Source organism: Sitophilus oryzae, unplaced genomic scaffold, assembly GCF_002938485.1.
Source record: "Sitophilus oryzae breed Bouriz unplaced genomic scaffold, Soryzae_2.0 scaffold_1492_pilon_pilon, whole genome shotgun sequence".
In the NCBI taxonomy this organism is placed as follows: Eukaryota; Metazoa; Arthropoda; class Insecta; order Coleoptera; family Curculionidae; genus Sitophilus; species Sitophilus oryzae.
The window spans coordinates 897873-921117 of record NW_022146161.1 but is presented as its reverse complement, the minus strand read 5'-3'; the positions used below and the strand labels follow the sequence as shown (position 1 = coordinate 921117).

Below are 23245 nucleotides of genomic sequence, written 5' to 3'. Positions count from 1 at the left end.
ACTGGACTAATAAAGTCGCAGTTCGGCCTTAACAGGTAGTATACTAGTCGCAAGATTGCCTAATTTAGTCATTCTAGAGTCTAGCTTGTGCCGCCCTCTATAATCTAAATAAACGAGGAAGTGTCGGTAATATATGTCGATGTATATTTAAATTTAGTTTTATATGTACCTTTCTTATGTCCCATTTTAATTAAGTTTTTTTTTTATAAAAACAAAAACAGCACTGAACTGTCTGACTGAACAGAACAATGAATTGAAAATTTAAGATTTAAGGTTATGGTTCAATACAGTTGCAAAAAGGTAGTGACTCTACGTCCTACCAACGTAAGAATAAGGAAATCTAAACAACGTTGGAATTAGTAAAACAGACGACGTTTGCATAACGTTGGAATAGGTCCTGAAACTGACGTCGGAAAACTCTATATTATCCAACGTTGTAACTACGTTGTCCAAATCACCTAAAGATCACTTAAGCAAAAAAGGTTACAAGACAACGTTTATTCGACGTCGCAGAAGCTTCTACTTTGCTGTAGTACTAGTCCAACGTCGGCCCAACGTTATAAAAACGTTTAAATTTATTTTAATACCCAAGGTAGAGAGCTAACTATTTTTTGTAACTAATCCAACGTTGTGTTTAGTAAACATGTGGTCGCAAGTCGTGAAAATGCTACTTGGTTCGATAGCTGAAATCATTCATTTAGTAACCATTCGATAGTCTAATTCATTCGATAGTTCCCATCGCTACTAAAAAGCCAAATAATTAAGCTACAAATTGCTTAAAAAGACACCAAAATCAACCCACAAGTAAACAAAATATATTAAACTTATAAAAATACATGAAAATTTTAAGGTGCCGGTGAGTGTATTATCACTAAATAAAAATGAATGCAATAAAATAATATATACGTACCATCATAAATAAAAACACGACAAATAATTTCACAGACATTTTTGATGCGAAATGAACGGGGACACATTTCGATAGCCGGTATATATAATAATCGAAAAATTAAAATCATCGTCGTCAGCAAATATTTAGAAGGAAATCCGAAAAAAAAACAAATTGCCGTGTCGAAATTGGAACAATTTTTCACGCTTCGCGGCGTAGAGATTAGACACCGAAAATTTCCTGTAAAACAATCCTATTATTTTACATAATTACGTTTTATACAATTATATTTTCCACTTATTTCAATGGGTTATTAATATATTTTCGATTTATTATTGTGATGTAATGATATTAAAAAATAATAACTTGAGCATAGAAATAGTTTATAATATTTATTTCTAGACGTCGAGGTGCCACACTAGTAAAAAAAATGGTGTGTGATATTTAATAGATATTAATAACAGTACAGGGTGTCCCATTTTAGTTGAAATCATACGGTATCTCCGTTATTAGTGAAGATAGAAGTGTGCGGCTTGCACAAATCTGTTCCACTTTTTTGTCAAACTGAAGATGCCGTAAACAAAATTTTCATAGCCCTCTTTGTTTCTGAGCTACGGGGTCTTTTTGAAAATGTTGCAATTTGGGAAACCCCCTGTATATCTGTTATTGTGAAAGGTGTCGAGAAGGTGAAAACTGTTTACTGTAGAACTTTTTACATAAAATACAGTGACGTAGTCCGTTATTCCACGAAAATAATATTTTTATTAAGATATGAACAAAAATTAAGTTTTGCTTAAATGGAACTCCCTGTATATTTATAAATTATATGATTTGACTTGCCATAAGCTTCTTAAAAATATACATCACTCTAACGGGTGCGTCTCAAAAGTGGCTCACCCCTATAACTTTTTTATTTTTTCAGTTAATAAACGAGATTTGGTATGTTAGAATATGACATAAATTAGGATTGATTGACGTATTCAATTGTTTTCGGTCACTTCCTGTTTCACCGGAAATGACAACAATTTTCATTTTTAAATGGCACCCTCTGTATTTTTTACTTACTTTAATCGGTAGAAAATAACACTCTGAATAAAAGGACATATCATATGTCAACTTTTGGCATTTTTGCATATGGTCTATTTGAAATTATAACTTGCGGTTCATAACGAAATTTTGACTCGAAATACCAAGTGTGTGGTATCAAATTATTCGTAAAAAAATACTTTTTCCAAATATGCTAATGAGCTACCCTCGTTCTATTTGAAAAAATTGAGATATTATTAAAAATACGATTTGAGCATTTTCTAACTGGCCAGGATACGACACTAAAAACATTAAACGATCAAATCCATTTTTCCAAGGCTCCTTGATTAAGAATTAGTGTTTTTAAGATAGCCATGGCACTCTAGATTGAATTTTAAAATACGATTTTTTATTAAGCGAGAATGTCAAAAGTTTCTATTCAGAATGTAATTTTCTATCAAATAAAGTAAAAAAATACCGATGGTGCCATTTAAAAATCAAAAGTTGTAGTCATTTCCAGTGAAATCAGAAGTGACCGAAAATAATTGAATATATCAATAAATCCTAATTTATGTCATATACTAACATACCAAATCTCGTTTTTTTATCTGAAAAAGTAAAAAGTTATAGGGGTGAGCAACTTTCGAGGCGCACCCGGTATATTTATTTTCACTATTTACTACAATATTTAAAAGTTTTCGTTAAAAGATAATTGTTATTAGTAGTAGGTCATGATTGATAATAAAAGAAACTTAAGAATTATTAAAAGTATATACTGCTGTAGCAAATTAGCTATAGTAAACCCCACGAATGTTTGGGAGTGACTCATCGGTCGCTACCATGTGAACTAATCTGTTCAAGGTCACATAAAACTTAATTCCAGTGCCGTGGTCTTTCAAATCATATAATAATTAATATATAATCTATTGTAATTTATTATTTTAACTGTCAAAGTCTTGTCAAAACATACAGGGTTGTTCACCACATACGACACGGAGTATTGTAGCTAAACGATGAGATTTTTACAAATTGTAAGTTTGGGGTTCGTTGAAGGACTATTAGAGCTACAATTTAAAAATATTTTTACAAGATACAGAGTGTCACAAATAAATAAAAAATGTCAAAGTTGTATTTTCTTAAATGGAACACCCTGTATATTATTACATTTTTAGTTTCTACGATTAAAATAAAGGTAAATTTGATTAAGGTTTATTATACTTAAACCTTACCGTTTTTGAAATATTTTCAATTTTGTGAAATTGCAGTAAAAATTTTAAAGCTTTTAAGCATTTCTCCAAGGGTATCAATGTTTTTAATACTAAATATTTAATGAAGTTTATTTATTGATCAGTTATTGTGTTGCAATAATAAAAATAATACTACCTTATACAGAGTGTCTAAAAATTTATTTTAAATAATTATTAACTTCAAACGGCAATAACTTCTTTAATTTAAATGGAATGCCCATATGTGAATGTATATTTTAGGAGAATCAGATGCACAATTAAATTGTCTATCAAATTGTATTATACCATTTTTTACCTATCCCTTCAAGTTTTTGTAGAAAATGCATTTTCTTGGTCCCCGAATTTGTCCGTTCTCGATTTCTGTATTTATAGGGATTTCTGTATTTATTGGGATTTACTACCTAAATTTGGCTTGAACCAACAATCCAGGGTACCTATTCTTGACCACTCGCATCTTCAAATATCGCTCGCATCTCCGAAAACTCCATATAACAATACACGTGATGCCTATACGCAAAGTTGCGAACGATGTCAAGAATAGGTACCCTCAAGAGCTACACACTGCCATAGAATGAAAAATTGATTATGGCAGTTTATTTTTATTTTTAACTAAATAAATCATTTTTATTTTAATAAACTACTCAAAATACTTATCGCATATTGGGAAAAAATAATTATTACATATTTCTAAATAAAACATGTTTTTTTAGTAAGTAAAAGTATGTAAAAGGATATTTTTTATGATACACGACAGGCTAGCAATAAAATTCATATGGTGCAGAACAAAATTTTTCCATGGTATCATTATGGAAAATAGAAAAACGTGATGTGGACAGTCTTAATATTAATATTAAGGGCTCACATTTTAAGTGGTATCTTTTTAAGTCAAATTGAAACTTTTGAGCCTGTTTACAAGAAAAAATTTTATTTTTTATTTTTTTTAATCACCCTAATATTCACGTGTACTAAAGTCTGTCCAACGGGAGAGAATATATGACACTAACAATTATTGCTGCCTGATTTTAATTTACCGGTAAATTGCATTTACTATCAATTTTTGAACTCTTCACAATTTGGACAGACTTTGTACAAAAAATACTACACATATCGCTTTCTATTAAAAAATGTATTTATCTATTAAATGTGACATATTAGATTATAGTATAACACAAAAGTTAAACGGACAACAATCGAATCTCTTATATACTGTTTGCGGTGGCACTAAATGTAGGTCGTCTTCGTCGTCGTCATCGCCTGATATGCTCATCTCCTCAATGCTGAAGGTGTCTGTCAGTTCCTGGTGCATTCTGGATTCCTTTCTGGATAAGGGGAAGAAATTCACGATGTCTTCCTCACTAAAACAACATCAGAAAATTAGATATAGTCGGTATTGAAACATGCAATGACGTATTTTTTTCACACAATATAAAACTCGATTTTCCAAGTGGATAAAAAGTACGTCAACTTTATTAATATTTTGATTTTTTTAAAAATATACATTGGGTTGAATAATTTAAAATAACAAAAATTTGGGCAATATTCAACAAACGTATTTTTTTTTGCTCTTTTATGTAATATCCAATCGGTTCATTTAGACAGATCAACCACCACCTAACCACTTTTTCTTTAACTTAATAACCCAAATCTTAAATTTAAAATTATTCAATTCGTGGTTTTACCAATGCTTATTCAAGATTGAGAAGAGTTTCGACTTGAAGAGACTTTCGATTGGATATATCCTAAGGCAATAATAGAAGCCCTAGCGAAACAACGTATTGATGGCCCTTACATAGAAACTCTCGCCAATATTATACAAAGAGCGAAACCAAGAGCATATAATGATATATAGAACAACCCCAGAGTTCCCAACTGGCAAAGGAGTACGACAGGGAGGCCAAATGAACGGAGGAAAAATACCCCAAACAGAACTAGATGAAATCTTCCGTCAACTGGACTGGATCTACAAAGGATAAAAAATAGATGAAGAATAACTTGACAATCTAAGATTCGTTGATGTTAATATACGTTGAAATGTTAATATACAAAAATGGGCAGTTATGGATAGAGAGTCCCTCAGCGATCATCAGTAGATAACGTTCGAATGTGTTAACAATGTACAAACAAAAAGTATTAAAACTTATAACAGGGGCTGGCGTGTTGATAAACTAAATAAACAAAAGCTAAAAGACGAATTAAGGAAAATTGACCAAAAGTCTGAAAGTACCAGCGTCAAATGTTTCAATGAACTACTAACCAGAATCTGTGATAGAACAATGCCAAAGAAGAAAAAGAGCAAAAGAGGGTAACCGGTATATTGGTGGAATGAGGAGATTGCGAATCTTAGAAGTCAGTGCTTAAGGAAGAGAAGATCATATAGAAGACAAGCGCACAAAAGCCTACCATTATTAAGCGAACTCTGGGAAGAATATAAAAAATCCAAAAAAGATCTTAGAAATGCGATTAAAAGATCAAAACAAAAAAGTTGGAAGAATCTATGCGAAGATCTTGACAGAGATATTTTTGGGAATGGTTACAAAATAGCAATGAGATGGCTTTCAACCAAGACCAAATTTGGATATGGATTGTACGGAAGAAGTAGTAGCTTATCTCTTCCCTATACACCCAAAAGTCTGTGATAACTTCTGTGATAACAACATCTGTGATATAAATCAAACCGTAAACTGTGATAATAGTGATAATAATATAACGATCTCTGATAGAATACTAAGCTTTAATAAGGACGAGCTACTGGCGGCTTGTAATAAACTTAAAAATGGCAAAACTCCAGGACCAAGCATTATACCCACTGAGATACTAAAAGAAGCAGTTTTATACCTACCAGAATATACATTAAAAGTATATAATAGACTAGTAATGGCACAAATCTTCCCAGAGGAATGGAAACAATCAAAGCTGATCCTACTTCAAAAGAGTGAAAGTAGAATTCGAAGTCCAGCAGCCTACCGTCCGATTAGTCTTCTCGATACACAGGGTAAACTATATGAGCACTTGATACTAAATAAACTGAATGAAGAACTAGATAGAACAGGAGGGCTCTCAAACTATCAGTTTGGTTTTAGAAAAGGCAGACAAACGGTTGGAGCAATTGCTGAATTGAAAGCTATCTGCTGAACGAAAGCTATGTGATGTGATAACTCTAGATGTAAGAAACGCATTTAATAGCGCATCCTGGCAAATTATTCTGGATAGATTAAAAAAGAGAGGCATCGAGAAGAGATTAATGCGACTTATCGCATCATATCTATCAGACAGGAAGTTGATACTAGAAGCAGATAACCAGGCTAAAATTGTGGAGATTAATAGTGGGCTACCACAGGGCTCGGTACTGGGTCCCACCCTGTGGAATATTTTATACGACGACCTTCTTGAGACAAAAATGGCTGAGGGTGCCAAACTAATTGGATTTGCGGACGATCTGGCAATGGTGGTAGTTGCAAAAACTGAAGAGGCACTGATGAACACTGCCAACACTAGTTTGATTAGAGTCTTAAATTAGATGAAAAAAAAATAAACTTCAATTAGCCCCACACAAGACGGAGGCAGTTTTGTTGACAACCAAAAGGAAAATTTCAGAAATACATTTTAACCTTGAAGACGTAGAAATTAAACTCAGCAAAACCATTAGATACTTAGGAGTATGGCTTGATACCAAAATGAAATTTGGCGAGCACATTGATAAAACGGTAACCAAAGCAAGCAAAACATTAGCTGTACTGTCGCGTCTACTTCCAAATGCCGCTGGACCAAGAGCTTCTAAGAGAAGGGTTCTAGTGGGGGTCATTCACTCCCAACTTCTATATGCTGCACCTATATGGTACAAGGCAATGGAAAATAATAAATATAGACAGAAAATAAACAGTATACAGCGTACAGCGGCTATAAGAGTCAGTAGTGCCTACAGAACCATTTCTGCAGAGGCTGTTCGCGTTATAACGGGTATACCCCCAATGCATCTCTTGGTTCAAGAACGAGTTGAAACCTACCAAGAACTTTGAAAACTGTAGCTCGAAGTAAACTATGGATAAAATGGCAAGAAGAATGGGTCAACGGCAAGTATGGATGGTGGACGTATAGTTTAATTCCTAATATTAGAGAATGGATAGAGAGGCTATATGGTGAAGTAGATTATTATACCACGCAGACCCTGTCGGGCCATGGGTGTTTCAAAAGTTTTCTATTTAACCGAACGAAATCACCAACAAACCACTGTGTATACTGTAACGAGTTAGATGATGCTCAACATACCTTGTTCGAATGTCCAAGATGGTCGGTGTTAAGACATCAGTACTATATAGCTATAAGCATTCCTTTTACAGCAGAAACTATGATGAATAGCCTGAAAGGAGGAGAAAAAAACTGGACTCTGGCCTATACAGTGATAAAAGGAATCATAAAAACTAAAGAGGAAGAAGCACGTAGAAATACGTAGACAGTCCTCACGTCGAAGAAATGCGAAAGCGGTACCGGCGTGATGTGTCGTAGAGAAGGGGAGGTGGTTTTAGTCAGTAGGAATCTGACACTCCGTCTTATGCAAGATTTCCTCCTCCTCTAAAAAAAAAAAAAAAAGATTCGTTGATGACATAGTCCTAATTGCCAATAGTCCTGAAGAACTGCAAGCACAAATTAACAAACTAAATACAGCCAGCAATAAAGTAGGTCTCAAAATCAATTTAACAAAAACTAAAGTAATGTCCAACGAACTAGTAGACAGAAAAGACATTCTAATAAATAACACTGGAAATAGTAGAAAAATATACAGGGTGCTACAAATTCGAGGTACGAGCATTGGTATCTCGATAGCCGTAATAGATACGAACATGGTTAAATTGGTGCAAAGTTGCGCTTTGGGATGTTCACTAAGATGCCATCAAAAAAGTTTTCAAAATTTCAAGGATTGCTGAGTTTTTTGGAAAAAACGAATTTTTTTCAATTTTTTATTTTTTCCTGTCTGAGATACAGAGGCCGACTTAATTTTTTTAAATACGGACCTGCATGTTTTATTTCAGTTTTTGAAAGAACTCGGTCTCCTGAGTACAATGATGTGCCACACTATATTTTTTTTTGTTTCGGACATTTGAACACAAATTATTTAAACTAATTTCAAGTCCGGCTCTGTTTTTTTTAATATTTAATCTTTTCATGGTTACAATATTGATAAGCCTTCAAACTTAAAATGACGTTGGGTAAAACATTGAAGACGGAAAATAAAATGCAATAAAAAATAAAAAATCCAAACAAAATCAATATTTTTCAACATTTACAAGAAAGAGTAAAGAGTACAAAATGCATTCGGAAGTATAAGAAGAAGATATGTTCCAAGAACTGTAAATAATTAACGATTTATAAATTTATGCAATAGAGAGAGCGGTAACCCTTTCAAACATGTAGAGCATTGGGAACTAGTTTGTAGAAGTTGATTTATTTATAATAACTACGTTTAATATTATGCATATTATTAGATCGTACACTGAGATCTCAAATTCACAATAAAAAAATGTTCAAATTTTAAAAAGATATCTATAAATTGCTGACCTGGTTTTTATTTATTTGAATTTTTCAGTTGGCTCGATTTTCCTTATTCAATGTTAATAATTAGCGCTGATCAATATTGTTGCGATGAATATAATCAGATTAAACATTTTAAAAAACCAGAGTCGGGCTTGAAATTATTTTAAATAATAATTAAATAGTTTTGTTTGCAGGTCCGTATTTAAAAAAAATAAGTTAGCCTCTATATCTTATATATTATCAGCTAATTTGAAAATCTAAAAATACTATCTTATAGCCCTAATAAAGTGCCTATGAGAATATGTAATTAGTTTTTTGATTTTCTAAAAAGTAACGACAGGAAAAAATAAAATTGATTTTCAAAAAAATCCATTTTTCCGAAAAACTCAGCAATTCTTGAAATTTTTGAAACTATTTTAATTGCATCTTGGTGAACATTCCAAGGCGCAACTTTGCCCTAATTTAACTATCTTCGTATCTATTACGGTTTCCGAGATACCAATGCTCGTACCTCGAATTTGTAGCACCCTGTATACAGGGTGAGTGAAGTGCAAATATTTTCAGTGCTGGTAGATCTCTAAAAGAAACATATTTTCTCTTTACCATTTTTCAGATAAGTCCAAAATGACCGGGTTATTTAAGTTTGAAAATAAAAAAAAATGATTTTTTTGTGAAAAAATTTTGAGAGCCACCGGATTTTTTCTGTATTTGCGTATCTTTTAGTGCCGGAACCAAATTAAAGATTAAAGCCGTAAGCCGGATTAAAGCCGTAACTATGATAATTAAGATTAAGAAATTATACCGTGGGAAAATTTGCGGTGAAAAAACTGGCAGTTCTAAAAAGTTTTCGAAAAATATGCAGGGAAATTTAAAAGAAAATGCACGATTTTTTTTAGAAAAAAAACTCATAGACGTGTTCCTGGGGTCAAAATATACCGAATTAATATCGAAATAAAATATTTGCACTTATTTAAGACTCACCCTGTATATTTGGAACAACTAATACACAACTCGGGTTCTCTACTACCAGAAATCGACAGTAGTTAGCATAGAGTACTTATGGAAGAAACTCAATCATATTCAAATCTAGAATGCCACTTTATCTAAAAAAGAAAACATTCGACCAATGTGTACTACCAGTCATGACATATGCATGTGAAATCTGGACACTTAAAACGAACATTATAAGGAAACTGCAAGTCACACAATGCTCAATGGAACGGAATATGCTGGAAATAACCAAAAAATATCGCAAAAGGATAGAATTGATACGACAAATGATCACGATAATAGATGCGATCCACAGAATCAAATTTCTCAAGTGGTAATGGGCAGGACACCTGGCAAGAAGGACGGACAACAGATGGAGCACAAAAATTACAGCATGGTACCCGCAAGGAATTAAGAGACCTAGAAGAAGACCAAAATAGATCTGTAAAGGCAGAAGTGAAACAAAAATATTATCTAATCTAAAATTAATCATTAATTATTAGGTTTGTTCCAACCCGCCGCAGAACCATCACCGAACGATCACGCCCGTGCGCAGTAATTCAAATGGCCAATTGTTCCAACCGAGATTTCACGGTTATCGGACGATCCTATTTGCGTACCAACCTACCTTGGGATCGTTCAGTTACGATTTCAGAACGTAACAGATTCATGGTCCAAATTGAGAAATGTTTGGGTTGACTTGCGCATTAAAGCATATTGGCAGGGATTATCGATTTTTAACAGCTGATTCTGATCCGGCGTCCGACTGTTTTTTACGAATTCGAATACGTGTGCGTTATACTTTTGCTTGTTATGTGGAGTAAATCGTTCGGAAATATTAATTAATTTTTTATTTATAAAATAATGTTCAAAGATTCTACCACGGTAATGAAATAACAGAAAACTACGCATAACAGGATCATAAAAGAGAGGATAGGTAAGTGAGTTAGTGAGTATACAGTTGAAACAACACTAACCAACAATTACTGGATTCTGATTCTCCATTTCAAGAATAATAATTATTATTATTACAAATTGCAAACAAACAAAATTGGCGCCGGCAGGCACGTATAGCCATCCATACTAAAATATGTTAATAAAAAGATGGTAGGCAGTTCTTTTAGTTTCAAAGTAAAGGAATTTTTCCAATTTTTTTTATCTCGAAAACTGCGACTTTGACTGATTTTGATGTTATTACAAATTTTGTTGCAAATCTTATTCCTAATCTTAAATTGAAAACCGCGTTTCGCTAGCCACTGTAATTTTGGAGAGATTCTTTTAAATTTTTAACCCCGTCCCATACCCTCCCCCACACACCAAAGCCCACCCCCACACCAAAAACTAATGGCCAGATTCTCGGGTGCCACAGTATTTTTGTGCCAAACTTGGTTAAAATCGGTTTAGCGGTTTTTGAGTTATTGTGTTACAGACAGACGGACAGACAGACACCATGAAAATATTTTGTATTTAGGTCATTTATGACTCATTTTGAGTGAAATAAAAAAAACTTTTTTGCCGATCTTAATAGCCTATCATACCTGTTGGTATGGTCGGCTAATAATAGGGTTATGTTATGAAATTCTAAACAAAAACAAAAAACCGATCGATACACGCACGCTTGACACTTTTGACAGTCCCGAAAACAATCCACAGAGCGTTCCAACGTTGATACTTTTTGTACCGTCACGAAACTATCCGAACTTTGTCCGTGCATGCTAACAAAGTGCAAGAAAACCGATTCGAGTACGATTTCGAAACGATCCCGAAATGCTGGTTGGAACAAACCTATTATATACCATTAACTTGCCTATCGTCTGTATCCCACTGCACCAGCGGCTGGTGGTCCTTCGCGCCCGGTATCGGAAGCCTCTGGATAGGAATGAGCGATGGCGTCTGATTAAAGTCTGCGGCGTGTCGTTTGGCACATTCGATGCGCGACTCCAGTTTCCTCTGCATGTGGCGGGCGGCCGCGGCCGAGGGCATCCTGGCCGGCGACCTGCCGCTCCCCGAGCTCGAGCTGTCGCTGGGCTGGAAAAAAGTCGGCGGTCAGTTAGAAAACGTGTCTCGTATGTTGACGAATTGTGGATTATTATAAAGTACGTCTACTTGATCTGTGTGTCTATAAAAGAAATTTCAAGAATGCAACCACATTATTGGAGTGTGAACAATTTACTACAAAACGCATTTAAATAAACAGCAATACCGGGTGCGTCTCAAAAGTGACTCGCCCCTATAACTTTTTTATTTCTTCAGATAAATCAACGAGATTTGGTATGTTAGTATATGACATAAATTAGGATTGAATGACGTATTCAATTGTCTTTGGTCACTTCCTGTTTCACCGGAAATAACTACAACTTTTAATTTTTAAATGGCACCCTCGGTATTTTTTTTTACTTTATTTGACAGAAAATGACACTCTGAATAGAATGACATATCATATGTCAACTTTTGACATTTTTGCATATGGTTTATTTGAAATTATAACTTGCGATCCGTAACAAAAATTTGACTCGAAATACCAAGTGTGTGGTTTCAAAGTATTAGTAAAAAATGCTTTTTCCAAATATGCTAATAAGCTTTAAATCAGATTTGAGCATTTTCTAAATGGCCAGGACAAGACACTAAAAACATTAGACGACCAAATCTATTTTTCCAATGCTCCTTGATTAAGAATTAGTGTTTTTAACGTATTCATGGCACCCTAGATTGAAGTTTAAAATACAATTTTTTATTAAGAGAGAATGTCAAAAGTTGACATATGATATTATTCTATTCAGAATGTCATTTTCTATCGAATAAAGTAAAAAAATACCGAGGTTGTCATTTAAAAATCAAAAGTTGTAGTCATTTCCGATGAAACAGGAAATGACCAAAAACAATTGAATACGTCAATCAATCCTAATTTATGTCATATACTAACATACCAAATCTCGTTTTTTTTATCTGAAAAAATAAAAAAGTTATAGAGGCGAGTCACTTTTGAGACGCACCCGGTATAGATTTTCTATAAAAGAGCCAATTACGGCAAATTCATTGTCTTCACTTCCAACCACAGGTTTCTGCCTAATAGGTTTTTTTTATAAACGACACTCTGCGAAATAGGACAAGTAGTTTTTCAAAGGAACGCTTATCAGGAAAATTCTTATTTGGATATCTTTGGGCATAAGCTCTTGAAGCCAAAAAGCAATTTTCCTCATAAAATAAAATCACTAGTAACATATTCATTCGTTCCGTCCGAAGATACTGCTTTATTTTTCTTGATAAAATAATGAATACTTACTTATTAAACTAATGTAAATAAATTTAAAATCGTTACTGTCACTAAAAAATTGCCATGGCGACACCAGCCATCCTGATTGCCATTTTATTGAAAAATCGCTTTTTGTTAAGAAAACCCTAATATAGTTTGAAAGAGCATTTGAATCTGCTTTGATTTATTTAAAAAAATACAGGGTGTGCTTTTGAAATAACGAAGTTTTCATGTAAAATAAATATTTAAAATAGACCAGCAATTTTTGACACCCCTGTATACATTTAAGGAAAAAATCAAATTTTTTAGTAAAGTTTATTTCTCTAGCTTTAAACTCAGTATAAAAATTAATTCTGAAAAGTAATGTACAGGGTGTTGATAGTCTATTGTATTTTAGCATGCATATTTAAATATGTTTAAATATCTCAATAAACCAAAGATTTTAAACATATGTACCCTTATAATAAATGCCTTTTTTTGGGCTCAAGAATCCAAAAATTAAATAAAATACCGGGTGTTCCTTAAGAAAAAATATGGGTATGGATATCAGTTCTGAAACACGAATATTTCAAAATAATTTTAAATTGTGCACATTGCCTCCCCAATAAAATATTTTTTTCTACATTTTTCCGTTTTTTATATATTACGAATAATATTTGTTTAATTGAATCGCGGCCAGCACGGATCCATAAAATTTAAACGAAAGAGTCGTAAAAAAAGTTGTAGCAAGGAACACCCTATATATTAAAGCATTTCTGGATTCCCTTCTGATCAGTTTACATAACTCTAAAATGTTATTAAATATGTTTTGATAGTTTCAGAGATATTAATAAATAAATTAAAAAAATGTCCCCCTTTTATAAAAATTATTATAAATCCAGCAAAGATGTATAAAAAGAATGCATTTTTCACATAATGTCAATAATAAAAAAGTTTTTCCTGTGGTGAAGACCAATCCGGTGACCATACTGTAGATATTTTAGTTCTCTAGAAACTTCTATTGCAAGTTCAAACAGGGTCACTCTGTATATGCAAAGGTACTTAAATAATACCTCTTAAATGACTTCGTAGAAACTAGAGCAATGAGTTTATGTTAACCTTTAGATTTTCTCAAAGCCGTTTGGGAATACGAGGCATTTTAAAATGTTAAGTTTAATATCATGCTCTAAATATAGGCACAACTTTTCTAATTTTTGTTTTGACAATCTCAAACTGTTTAATTATTGGCAGAAATATTAAAAAGACCAAACAAAAAATAGCAAACACATAACATAACGGAAGTACAAACTATCTTTGTTTTTTCATTTGTTAAAATTCTGTACTTAATAAAAGCAGATATAAAAGTTAAATAGAAATTATGGATCTCTATAAATACACTATCTACCAAAGGAATATTCAGGATGTTCCAACATTCCGTGGGCATACCATATGTACAGGGTGGGTCAAATTCGACGCTTTTAAATGGAAACACCCTTTTCTATAGGAGATAGACGAAAACTAATATCGGTGTCTGGAGCTCAATTTTCATCAAAAACATGATGGTGAAAACCGCACATCAATATCTGTTACCGTTTCGGAGTTACGGGGTGTTTTTCAAAAATGTGCATTTTTAACAAATCGCTGTAACTTTTTTACTGTGGAAAATTTTGTATTTCTATGAAAGCATTTCCAAATCACCTTTTTACGCAGAATTTAATGGTTTAAGTATAATTTTTTTAAAATTAATAATTTAAGAGTTATCATCGGAAAAATTGATTTTTTTGGGACACCCTCTATATTTTTAATTAACTGAAAAGAATTTAAAATTACCTTTCCAAAAATATAGCTCACTTGATATTTTGTTATAATCCGCTTCGAAGTACAGAATTTTTAAAAATTCGCCACTTTTAACTAGTAGGCTTTGGACCCCTTATTGATGATATGCGCTTAATGGAACTCAAAAACATATTTTCCAGCAAGATGACGCGCAGCCTCTGAACGCTGAAGTTATCAGCAAATTTTTGCAGCCAATTTCAAGAATAATTGAATAGCTAACCAAGATCCCAGCCGTTGGCCGTCGAGGCCGCCTGACTTAGTGCCCATGGATCTAATCCTATGGATATATTTGCGGAAGAATAAAGGTTCCTTATTCTTCCGTATAATCTAGACAAGAATTAGAAACAAACAGCCAATTTCAAGAATAATTGAATATCTAACCAAGATCCCAGCCGTTGGCCGTCGAGGCCGCCTGACTTAGTGGCCATGGATCTAATCCTATGGATATATTTGCGGAAGAATAAAGGTTCCTTATTCTTCCGTATAATCTAGACAAAAATTAGAAACACTTAGCAATTATGAGGGTATCTTTCACCCCCACTGAGTTAATGAAATCGCGAGAAATGTTCAAAAAGCCCCGTCTGTCCATAACAGAAGACGGTCGATATGTCGAACACCTGTAGCAAAATCTCATGTCTTGGTTTGCTATTTATTTTTATTGTTATTAAATATAGTTTAAATGTGTTGATGTTGGTTAAATATATTTTATATTGTAATAAAATTCTGCATCTGTCATAGAAAATATTATTTTCGTTTTAATTGATGCTCACAGCTAGAATTTTTTTGCATTACAGCCGGTGCCGTTCAAAGCCTACTTATTTAAAGCGGGCGAATTTTTATATACTCTATATCTCGAAGAGGAATCGAGCAAAATATCAAGTGTGTTATATTTTTTGAAAGGTAACTTTAAATTCTTTTCAATAAATTAAAATATACAGGGTGTCCCATATAAAAATCAAATTTTCTGTTGATAATTCTTAAATTATTAATTTTAAAAAAATTATACTTAAACCATTAAATTCTACGTAAAAATGTTTTCATAAAAATATAAAGCAAAAAAGTTACAGCGATTTGTTAAAAATGCATATTTTTGAAAAACACCCCGTAACTCCGAAACGGTAACAGATATCGATATGCGGTTTTCACCATCATGTTTTTGACAAAAATTGAGCTCCAGACACCGATATTAGTTTTTGTCTATCTCCTATAGGAAAGGTTGTTTCCATTTAAAAGCGTCGAATTTGACCCACCCTGTACACTATAGTATAATAGATCTATTACTATTGGAGTGTGAGGTTTTCTTTACAAAAAAAAATGAAAATTTGGAATTTTTTTAAGGTTATAAAAAGTTTTTTTTTATTTTTAGTTAAAAAACTTAATGGTGTATTTATAATATGGCTACATAGATAGTAGATTAAATTTACAAAAATGACAGCCGAAAAGATCCAATGGTTCTCAAAACTTAAGCAAAAAATAATTTTTTTTAAATTTTCAAAGTAAAACATCTAGGTTATTTTGGACTTATTTGATAAACGATAAAGAGAAAATATGTTTCTTTTATCGAGATCTACCAGCCCTGAAAATATTTGCACTTATTTAAGACTCACCCTGTATAATGTTCTTTTTTTCGCAGTAATAGAAATTTTAATTCGTCTTTCTTAACAGTTTATTACAAGTTCTCTAATTCACGTAAATGGACTAATGGATTAAGTTTCCAAAAATTGGACTAATTATTAGTAAACAATTTAAAATCCACAGATGGCTGCTTATTAAAGTCGTAACAAAGTAATGTACATTTAATTAAAGTAAATGTTCTAAAAGAGGTATTAAACAAATTAAGAAACACAGATGCCCTCTTATTATTACCACTACACTCAAAAGTTGTGGTTGAAATAAGAGAGCATCTATGTTTCTTTAACTTGTTTTTTTTTTAATATGCAAGCTAAGAAACACAGATGAATTCTGTAACTAATTCTTTTCAAATTGATAATGAATTGCACGTAAGGAACGTATTTATTAACTAATGGAATATAAGAAGATTAAATGAAGCAAATATTATGTCAAGAAGGCCCGCTTCGGGACCAGAACTTACTAGATATGTTGACTAGGCCCAAAAGCAAAGGCATGGTCTTAATGTAAAAATTACGAAAAAATGTTAGTGTCTTGTTCAAAAACGAATATTTCCAACAAAAATAAAACTAATGAGATGAACAAAAAACAAAACATCGAGAAAGGATGTATCTAGATGATAAAATGATTTTTAAATTTATTGCTGTTTTAACATATTCCACAGGGTGTTTCAAACTTGTACCAAAATATCAACATTTTTTCCCTCGTATAATTAACAGATGGGGAGTTTCATTTTTAATTTAGAAAAAGATACTAAAAAGTCAAATAATTTGGCAACACACTCCTTAAAAAATCATCAAAATCGGTTCATTAAAACAAAATATGTTAACCTTTAAAATACATCAAAGTTTTAAGGTGCTCATTTTTCATGCCTGTGAATGTATTTCAAAAACTATACATTTCAGTTATATACTTTTCTAATGAAACAAACCGTTATTTTTATACTAGAATCCAAAAATCAATTAATATATAGGGTGTTCTATTACAAAAAACATAACTTTAATTTGTAACTTTTTTGGGGGACACCCCGTAGAACTCTCATAATTTTAGAAAATGCTTTAAATTGACTTACATAAGCTCACAAAATTTCACTTCAATTAAATAAAACTTTTGCTGTATGCAAAAAAACCTTGCTGTATAATTCGATTTCAATAAAAATTTCATTGATTATAATATAAGCAGAATAGGTATAGCTTATGCATTAGATTTAATTATTTCAATAAATTTATTTAGAAAAAGAATTAAAAAAATTAAGAAAGAAATAATTAAGAATTTACTAAAATAAAAAAAATAAAAGCAATGAAAAAAAATGGGTAAACATTTTTTAGTATTTTATATATAAAACACAATATAGAAAGTTTCACGTTAATACATTCATATTAATTGAATTCGATGTGTAACAAGAACAAAAAACACTAACCAGGTAAAAAAACACTTTACTTTTGCACTGAAAATCACTGAAAAAGTAAACTGTTTTGGTGTATTGTGGTGAATTAGTGTTTTATTTTGCTAAAACACGTATTTAAAGAAACCAATATTGAACTATAAGATAACAAAAACATTTACTACCGTTTGTTTCAGATTCCCATCTCCGTTATGATCTCCGCTATCTATGCCGCTGTCTTCCATGTCGTTTGTGAACGCAGCGACAATCACCAACCCATAATTTACATCTTAGTCGCGTGTTTTTGCACCGTTTTGCTATAGGATATTTGCCAAAAAAAGAGAATTTAATCGGTTCCAAACGTGACAACGTCACCTCGACCTGGTTTTCGCACAAAACAGCTGCTGACTGGCGACGGAGGTGGAAAGTCCCGTCTCTATCCTATCGCATTTTCGGCAGGAAAATCAATACGGGGAGGCGGCTGGAAAATGTGGGGGAAGAATTTCCACCTAACCGCACTATTGGCTTTGTTCGCTTTAGTATTTACATTTTCATCGTTTTCGTTGGTATTCGTGTTATGCGATTAGCGCTGTGTCTATTTCTATTGTATTTTGAAATTAAATACTGGACAGCAGGATCGTGGCAAGGATAATTTCGGAAACTTATTACAAAATAAAATTATTAATTAAAAAAAATGTGTGTGCACTATGTGCGCATATTTGAAGCAAAAGTTCTTACAAAAGCTTCATTCAGAACCTCGCAATTAGCGGTTTCAATTACACTTTATACTTTTTAGTTTACGATCAATCACAATGTCTAAAAAAACACAATTAAAATTAATAGAGTATCCTAGCAAAAGCTTGCGGTAGTTTGTTGTATCCATAGAGAAAGCCTAATATCTTCTTCTTCTTTTTTTATGATGGCTGTGAATATAACTAACTTCTATGAAGGTAACCTGTGACTAAAATGTTATTATTATTATTTATTAAATATATAAATGACGTGCTGAAAGGAAGATTATATCACAAACAAAGGCACAGAGGGTAGAGGTCACACAAACAGACTGCATTCGGAAACTGAAACAAAAAGAAAATAAAAAATAGAAAGTTGAGCATTATAATTTAATTCTATTAATGTTTAAAAATATCATAATAGTTTCTATTAATTTTTCACTTGGCTTAGACAAAACTGTAAATATTGATAGTGGAGTAGGAAAATTAATTTCAATAAATTTTTTATATAAATCCAAATTAAACAATAAATTTATAGGACATTCTAAAAAGATATGATTTAGGTCTTCAACAGAGCCACACTCACAGTATGGATCTTCCTTCACTTTAATTTTATATAAATTGTTTTTTGTTAAGCAATGGTCTGGACGCATTCTAATTAACGTTGTAATATGTCTTCTATCTATATACTGGAAATTTTTAAACCATTGTTTATCTGGGAAGATTGTTTGTATATTAAAATACACATGCTTTTTTCCTTTCATACGAGATTTCCAATTTTCTTTATAATTACACAAAATATCAGTTTTAATTGAATTAAAAATATTTATTGAATCCATCTCCATACATTTCGGAATTTTTAAATCTTTTCCAATATTAGCCAACAAATCTGCCTCTGTATTTTCCAAGATATTGGAATGACCTGGAATCCAGGCAATCCTTATGTCAAAACCATTAGAATTTGCTGAACAAATTAAACGTTTGGTTCTTAAGGTCCAATAATCAGCAGATGCTTTAAAGAGATTTTTACTAATTTTTTGAATTGAACTTTTGGAATCTGAAAAGAAAATAACACTACGCAAGTTCTTTTTAATAGCAAACTTTACTGCATCATGAATAGATATGGTTTCTGCCTTACAAATACTTAAAGAATCAGGTAGTCAATCAGGTTTGGAATGATTACATTAAAATTAAAGGAACAAACTTCTACGCTAATTGAGACTACTAATTTATTCCACTGATTTCGAGGTTCTGAATGAATTAGAAGAATTTAGAATAAGTGGGAGGGGGGTTAATCTCTGCGACCTTAGAGATCTATTGTGTCCCCCTTTCTTGAGTTATAACTCATCATACAGTCCCAGGACTTCCTACGGAGACCCGTGTCCCTCACAGTCGAGGAGCTACGACCCAGGCCGGGTAGACGAAACGGTAGCTTGTGTCGCCTGTTGGGTTTAGAGGTAGGAGGAAGGCTCCCGACCCTTTGAGGAGGTGGTAGCTTGTATGCCACTTGCGGAGGATGGTCTCACGCAAGTGTCAGCCACCTCTCCTGTAGTTCTCTTTGGGTTTGGCCCCTTAGAACTTTCATTGTTACTGTTCCCAGTGTCGCTAGGGGGTTTCCCCACAGCTTCACCGGTGATGTTTTTATTACTATTATTACCAGATCTCATAGTGTTCCTATGAGTCGCTAGGGACAGTCGGTCCACTTCTACAGAGCCCCGCATGTAGAAGTAAGGGGTAAAATACAATGGGATGCCCCCCGGTGCCCCAGTTGAGGTTGTCCGTAGCCCCGCCCGGTATCGTTATATGTCTTGGTGCAATTCCCTGGCCACGACACTACAGTCAGGGACAAGACAATGAGTGAGATGCTTCTTAGACCAAGCCAAGTGCTAGGGGGGATTCCCTCCAGCACCTGACCAGGAGCTTCCCCACCAACAACAAGGTCTTGCATCTCCTAGGGGAAGTTCTGAATGAAGCTTTACACTTTTTTTTAGCATTGCTTTTTAGTTTGCGATCATTGACAATGTCTAAAAAACACAATAAAATTAATAAAATATCCTAACAACAGCTTGCGGTAGTCTGTTGTATCCATAGAGAAAGCATAATATTTAGCTATAAAAAAATGAACTTTTGATTTCTTACCAAAATTTTTCTTGACGGGTGATAATCAAAGGCCAAAATGACATTCCTCGCAAATTTTGAAGTATAATTAGTGGAAAAGTCAAAAGTTTGTTAACTTTTTCCACTAATTGAAAATGACTACCACTAATTATAACGTTCTGAATGCTTACATTAAAATTAGGTGAACAAACTTCTACGACTAATTGAAAGAATCGATTTCTAACCACAAAATTTCTCTTGACGGAAGATAATCAAAAGCCAATATGACATTTCTCGCAAATTTTGAAGTATAATTAGTGGAGAAGTTAAAAGTTTGATAACATTTTCTACTAATTGAAAATGTCTACCATTCATTTTGACGTTCTGAGTGCTTACATTGAAATTAACGGAACAAACTTCTACGCTAATTGAAACCACTAATTTATTCCACTAATTGCGAGGTATTGAATGAAGCTTTAGTTAACTTTTTCCACTAATTGCAAATTCCAACCACTAATTTTGACGTCCTGAATGCTTACATTCAAATTAGTGTACAAAATGACCCTCTGTCCTCCTCCGAAAAGGGAGAGTAAAGAAACCAAGAAACAACCTGACTCATCTCCATCAAAAGGCAAGAGAGGGACCGAGAACCTCTCACCTCTTCTCCGGCAGGGAGAGAAAAAAGCCAGGATGGAAAGCCGTTCAACACCGGGAAGCAAGCAGGGACGTATCACCAGCTTTGCCGCTATTGCTGGACAAGTGAAAATGACCGTGCTGCCAAAGGATTTCCCAGAGGTTGCTCTGACCACCGACCAGCAAACGTCTCTAGAAGAGGCTATACTGGACGAAGTAGTGGCGATCGGATCGCAACACAACGATTTACAGAATGTGGGTCAGCTGAGTTTTGCGGGGATACACTTTCAGGTGGCATGATCCTCATAGATTGTGTCATAGTGTGTGATAGAAGAATCGGCGAATTGGTTGGTGGAAATCGCACTTAAGCTTAAAAATTGGCAAGGGCCGGAACTGGTTGCAGTGAAGGGAGAAAATATCCCTAAAGGGGCAGCCATAACGGTCTTTCTGCCGAGGAGCAAGGAGAAGATACCTGCTGAGCCTTATCCAAGGTCAGAACTTCAATGTAAGGACATCGAGTTGGCGAGTCATCAACTCGAGGAAGGAGGGTCATGGTCAGGTCCTCACAATAGGAATTGACCTCAAATCCAAGGAGGCAATAAAGAAAGAGGGACATATCCTCTATTATAGATACGGGACAACACCGGTATCAGATCTAAGGAGAGACCAAGTTAAAGAGGTGGAGAAAATAGAGACAGATCCTCCAGCCTCCACCTCACGGGTTCCTCAGCCGAGGCAAGCTCCTCGACTGTGAAGAGCGGCGTGTACCTTCAGAGGAAGAACTGTTGTCAGAGGATGATGGGAAATACCCTGTCCCCTCTACAACAAGTGTATGATGGAATATAGATTGTGTGATGACTCAAGGAAAGGGGGCACAATAGATCTTTAAGGTCGAAGTGATTAACCTCTTACTCATTCTACATTCTGACCCTCTGTCCGTCTGAGTACTCCAATCGGGTACCTCTATCCATGTACCGATTTCGGTTCCAATCGACCCATAAGTAAGAAAAATCCTGATGATTTCGTCGATTTAGAGGCATTGGTTCGAAACGTCGATGGCTTTATCCTGTAATCCGTCCCCAATTATGCCGAAATCGACCCACATTTTTCTTCAATATCAAATCCTTAGTCCCACCCTGATGAAGATATAAACGAAACGTCGTATCCAACTTTGCAGGGTGGGACCGTGTGCACCGTCGCTCACATAGCCTACCCACCAAATTTGGTCGCAATCGGAGTTTGATTTCGGAAAAGGACAATATCGACTCTAAAATTCAGCACAGGATTAACAGCGCCTCAAGAGCATTCTGGAAATTAAAAGACAGGGTTTTCTACAATCATGACTTGAGTACAAAAACGAAACTTGCAGTGTACCGAGCAATTATAATCCCCACCATGTTATATGGGAGCGATTCCTGAGCTGTGTAGATGGTAAGAGAAGGCCGGGTGGACAACTCAAAAGGTACAAGGACGTTTTCCACAAAAATTTGAAGGGGATTAACATGCAGAATCATTGGGAAGAAGCAGTTCACAATAGAACTAAATGGAGAAGATTTGTAAACTCAGTTAACAGCGACAACCAAAAAGTAGAGGCAACAAAGCAATGAGATCTTTGAATGTCCGGAGTGCGGTAGGCAAATAACATCACGTATCGGGCTTTTCATTCACAGAAAATCTCATGAAAGAAAACGCCTTGCGTGACCATCTTTTGGTATGTATGTATGTATATTGTACGACAGACATTAAACTAGTAGTTTATGTTCGTGGACAACGTGCATCCGATATGTCGTTCAAACAACTTTGTTGTACAACCTGCAGTACGATAAATTGTATAATGTGCGGCCCGTTTTACGGTCTCTCTTGGTTATTACTCTGGTTATTACCTACTTATTGATTATTTACCATTATTACATTACCAAATTTATTTATAAGCACCATCTATCAAAGTTCCAAAAACTGACAGAGAGAATCCCCTAGGAGAATCTATAAATGCTTTGCCTAGTTTCTATGGTAACCAAACAA

At 33.9% G+C, this 23245-nt stretch overlaps 1 protein-coding gene across 1 annotated transcript; it reads right to left on the bottom strand.

Moving 5' to 3' along the window:
• Positions 1 to 4275: 4275 nt before the first annotated feature.
• On the bottom strand, positions 4276 to 18190 carry LOC115877453. Its single transcript, XM_030893605.1, has 3 exons — positions 17948 to 18190; positions 11489 to 11709; positions 4276 to 4517 (listed from the first exon to the last, which is right to left on the bottom strand). The coding sequence occupies exons 1-3, from the start codon at positions 18005 to 18007 to the stop codon at positions 4319 to 4321; spliced, it is 480 nt and encodes a 159-aa protein (XP_030749465.1). The 5' UTR covers positions 18008 to 18190; the 3' UTR covers positions 4276 to 4318.
• Positions 18191 to 23245: the final 5055 nt, after the last annotated feature.

Bases quoted from the DNA above. Each gene is read 5' to 3' on its own strand.
- LOC115877453 (XM_030893605.1), bottom strand. From the start codon at position 18,007: ATGGAAGACAGCGGCATAGATAGCGGAGATCATAACGGAGATGGGAAT. The intron at 11,710-17,947 runs GTAGTAAATGTT...ACTTTTTTCCAG, and splicing joins ATGGGAATCTGAAACAAACG to CCCAGCGACAGCTCGAGCTC. The intron at 4,518-11,488 runs GCAAGTTAATGG...ATGTTGTTTTAG, and splicing joins CAGTGGGATACAGACGATAG to TGAGGAAGACATCGTGAATT.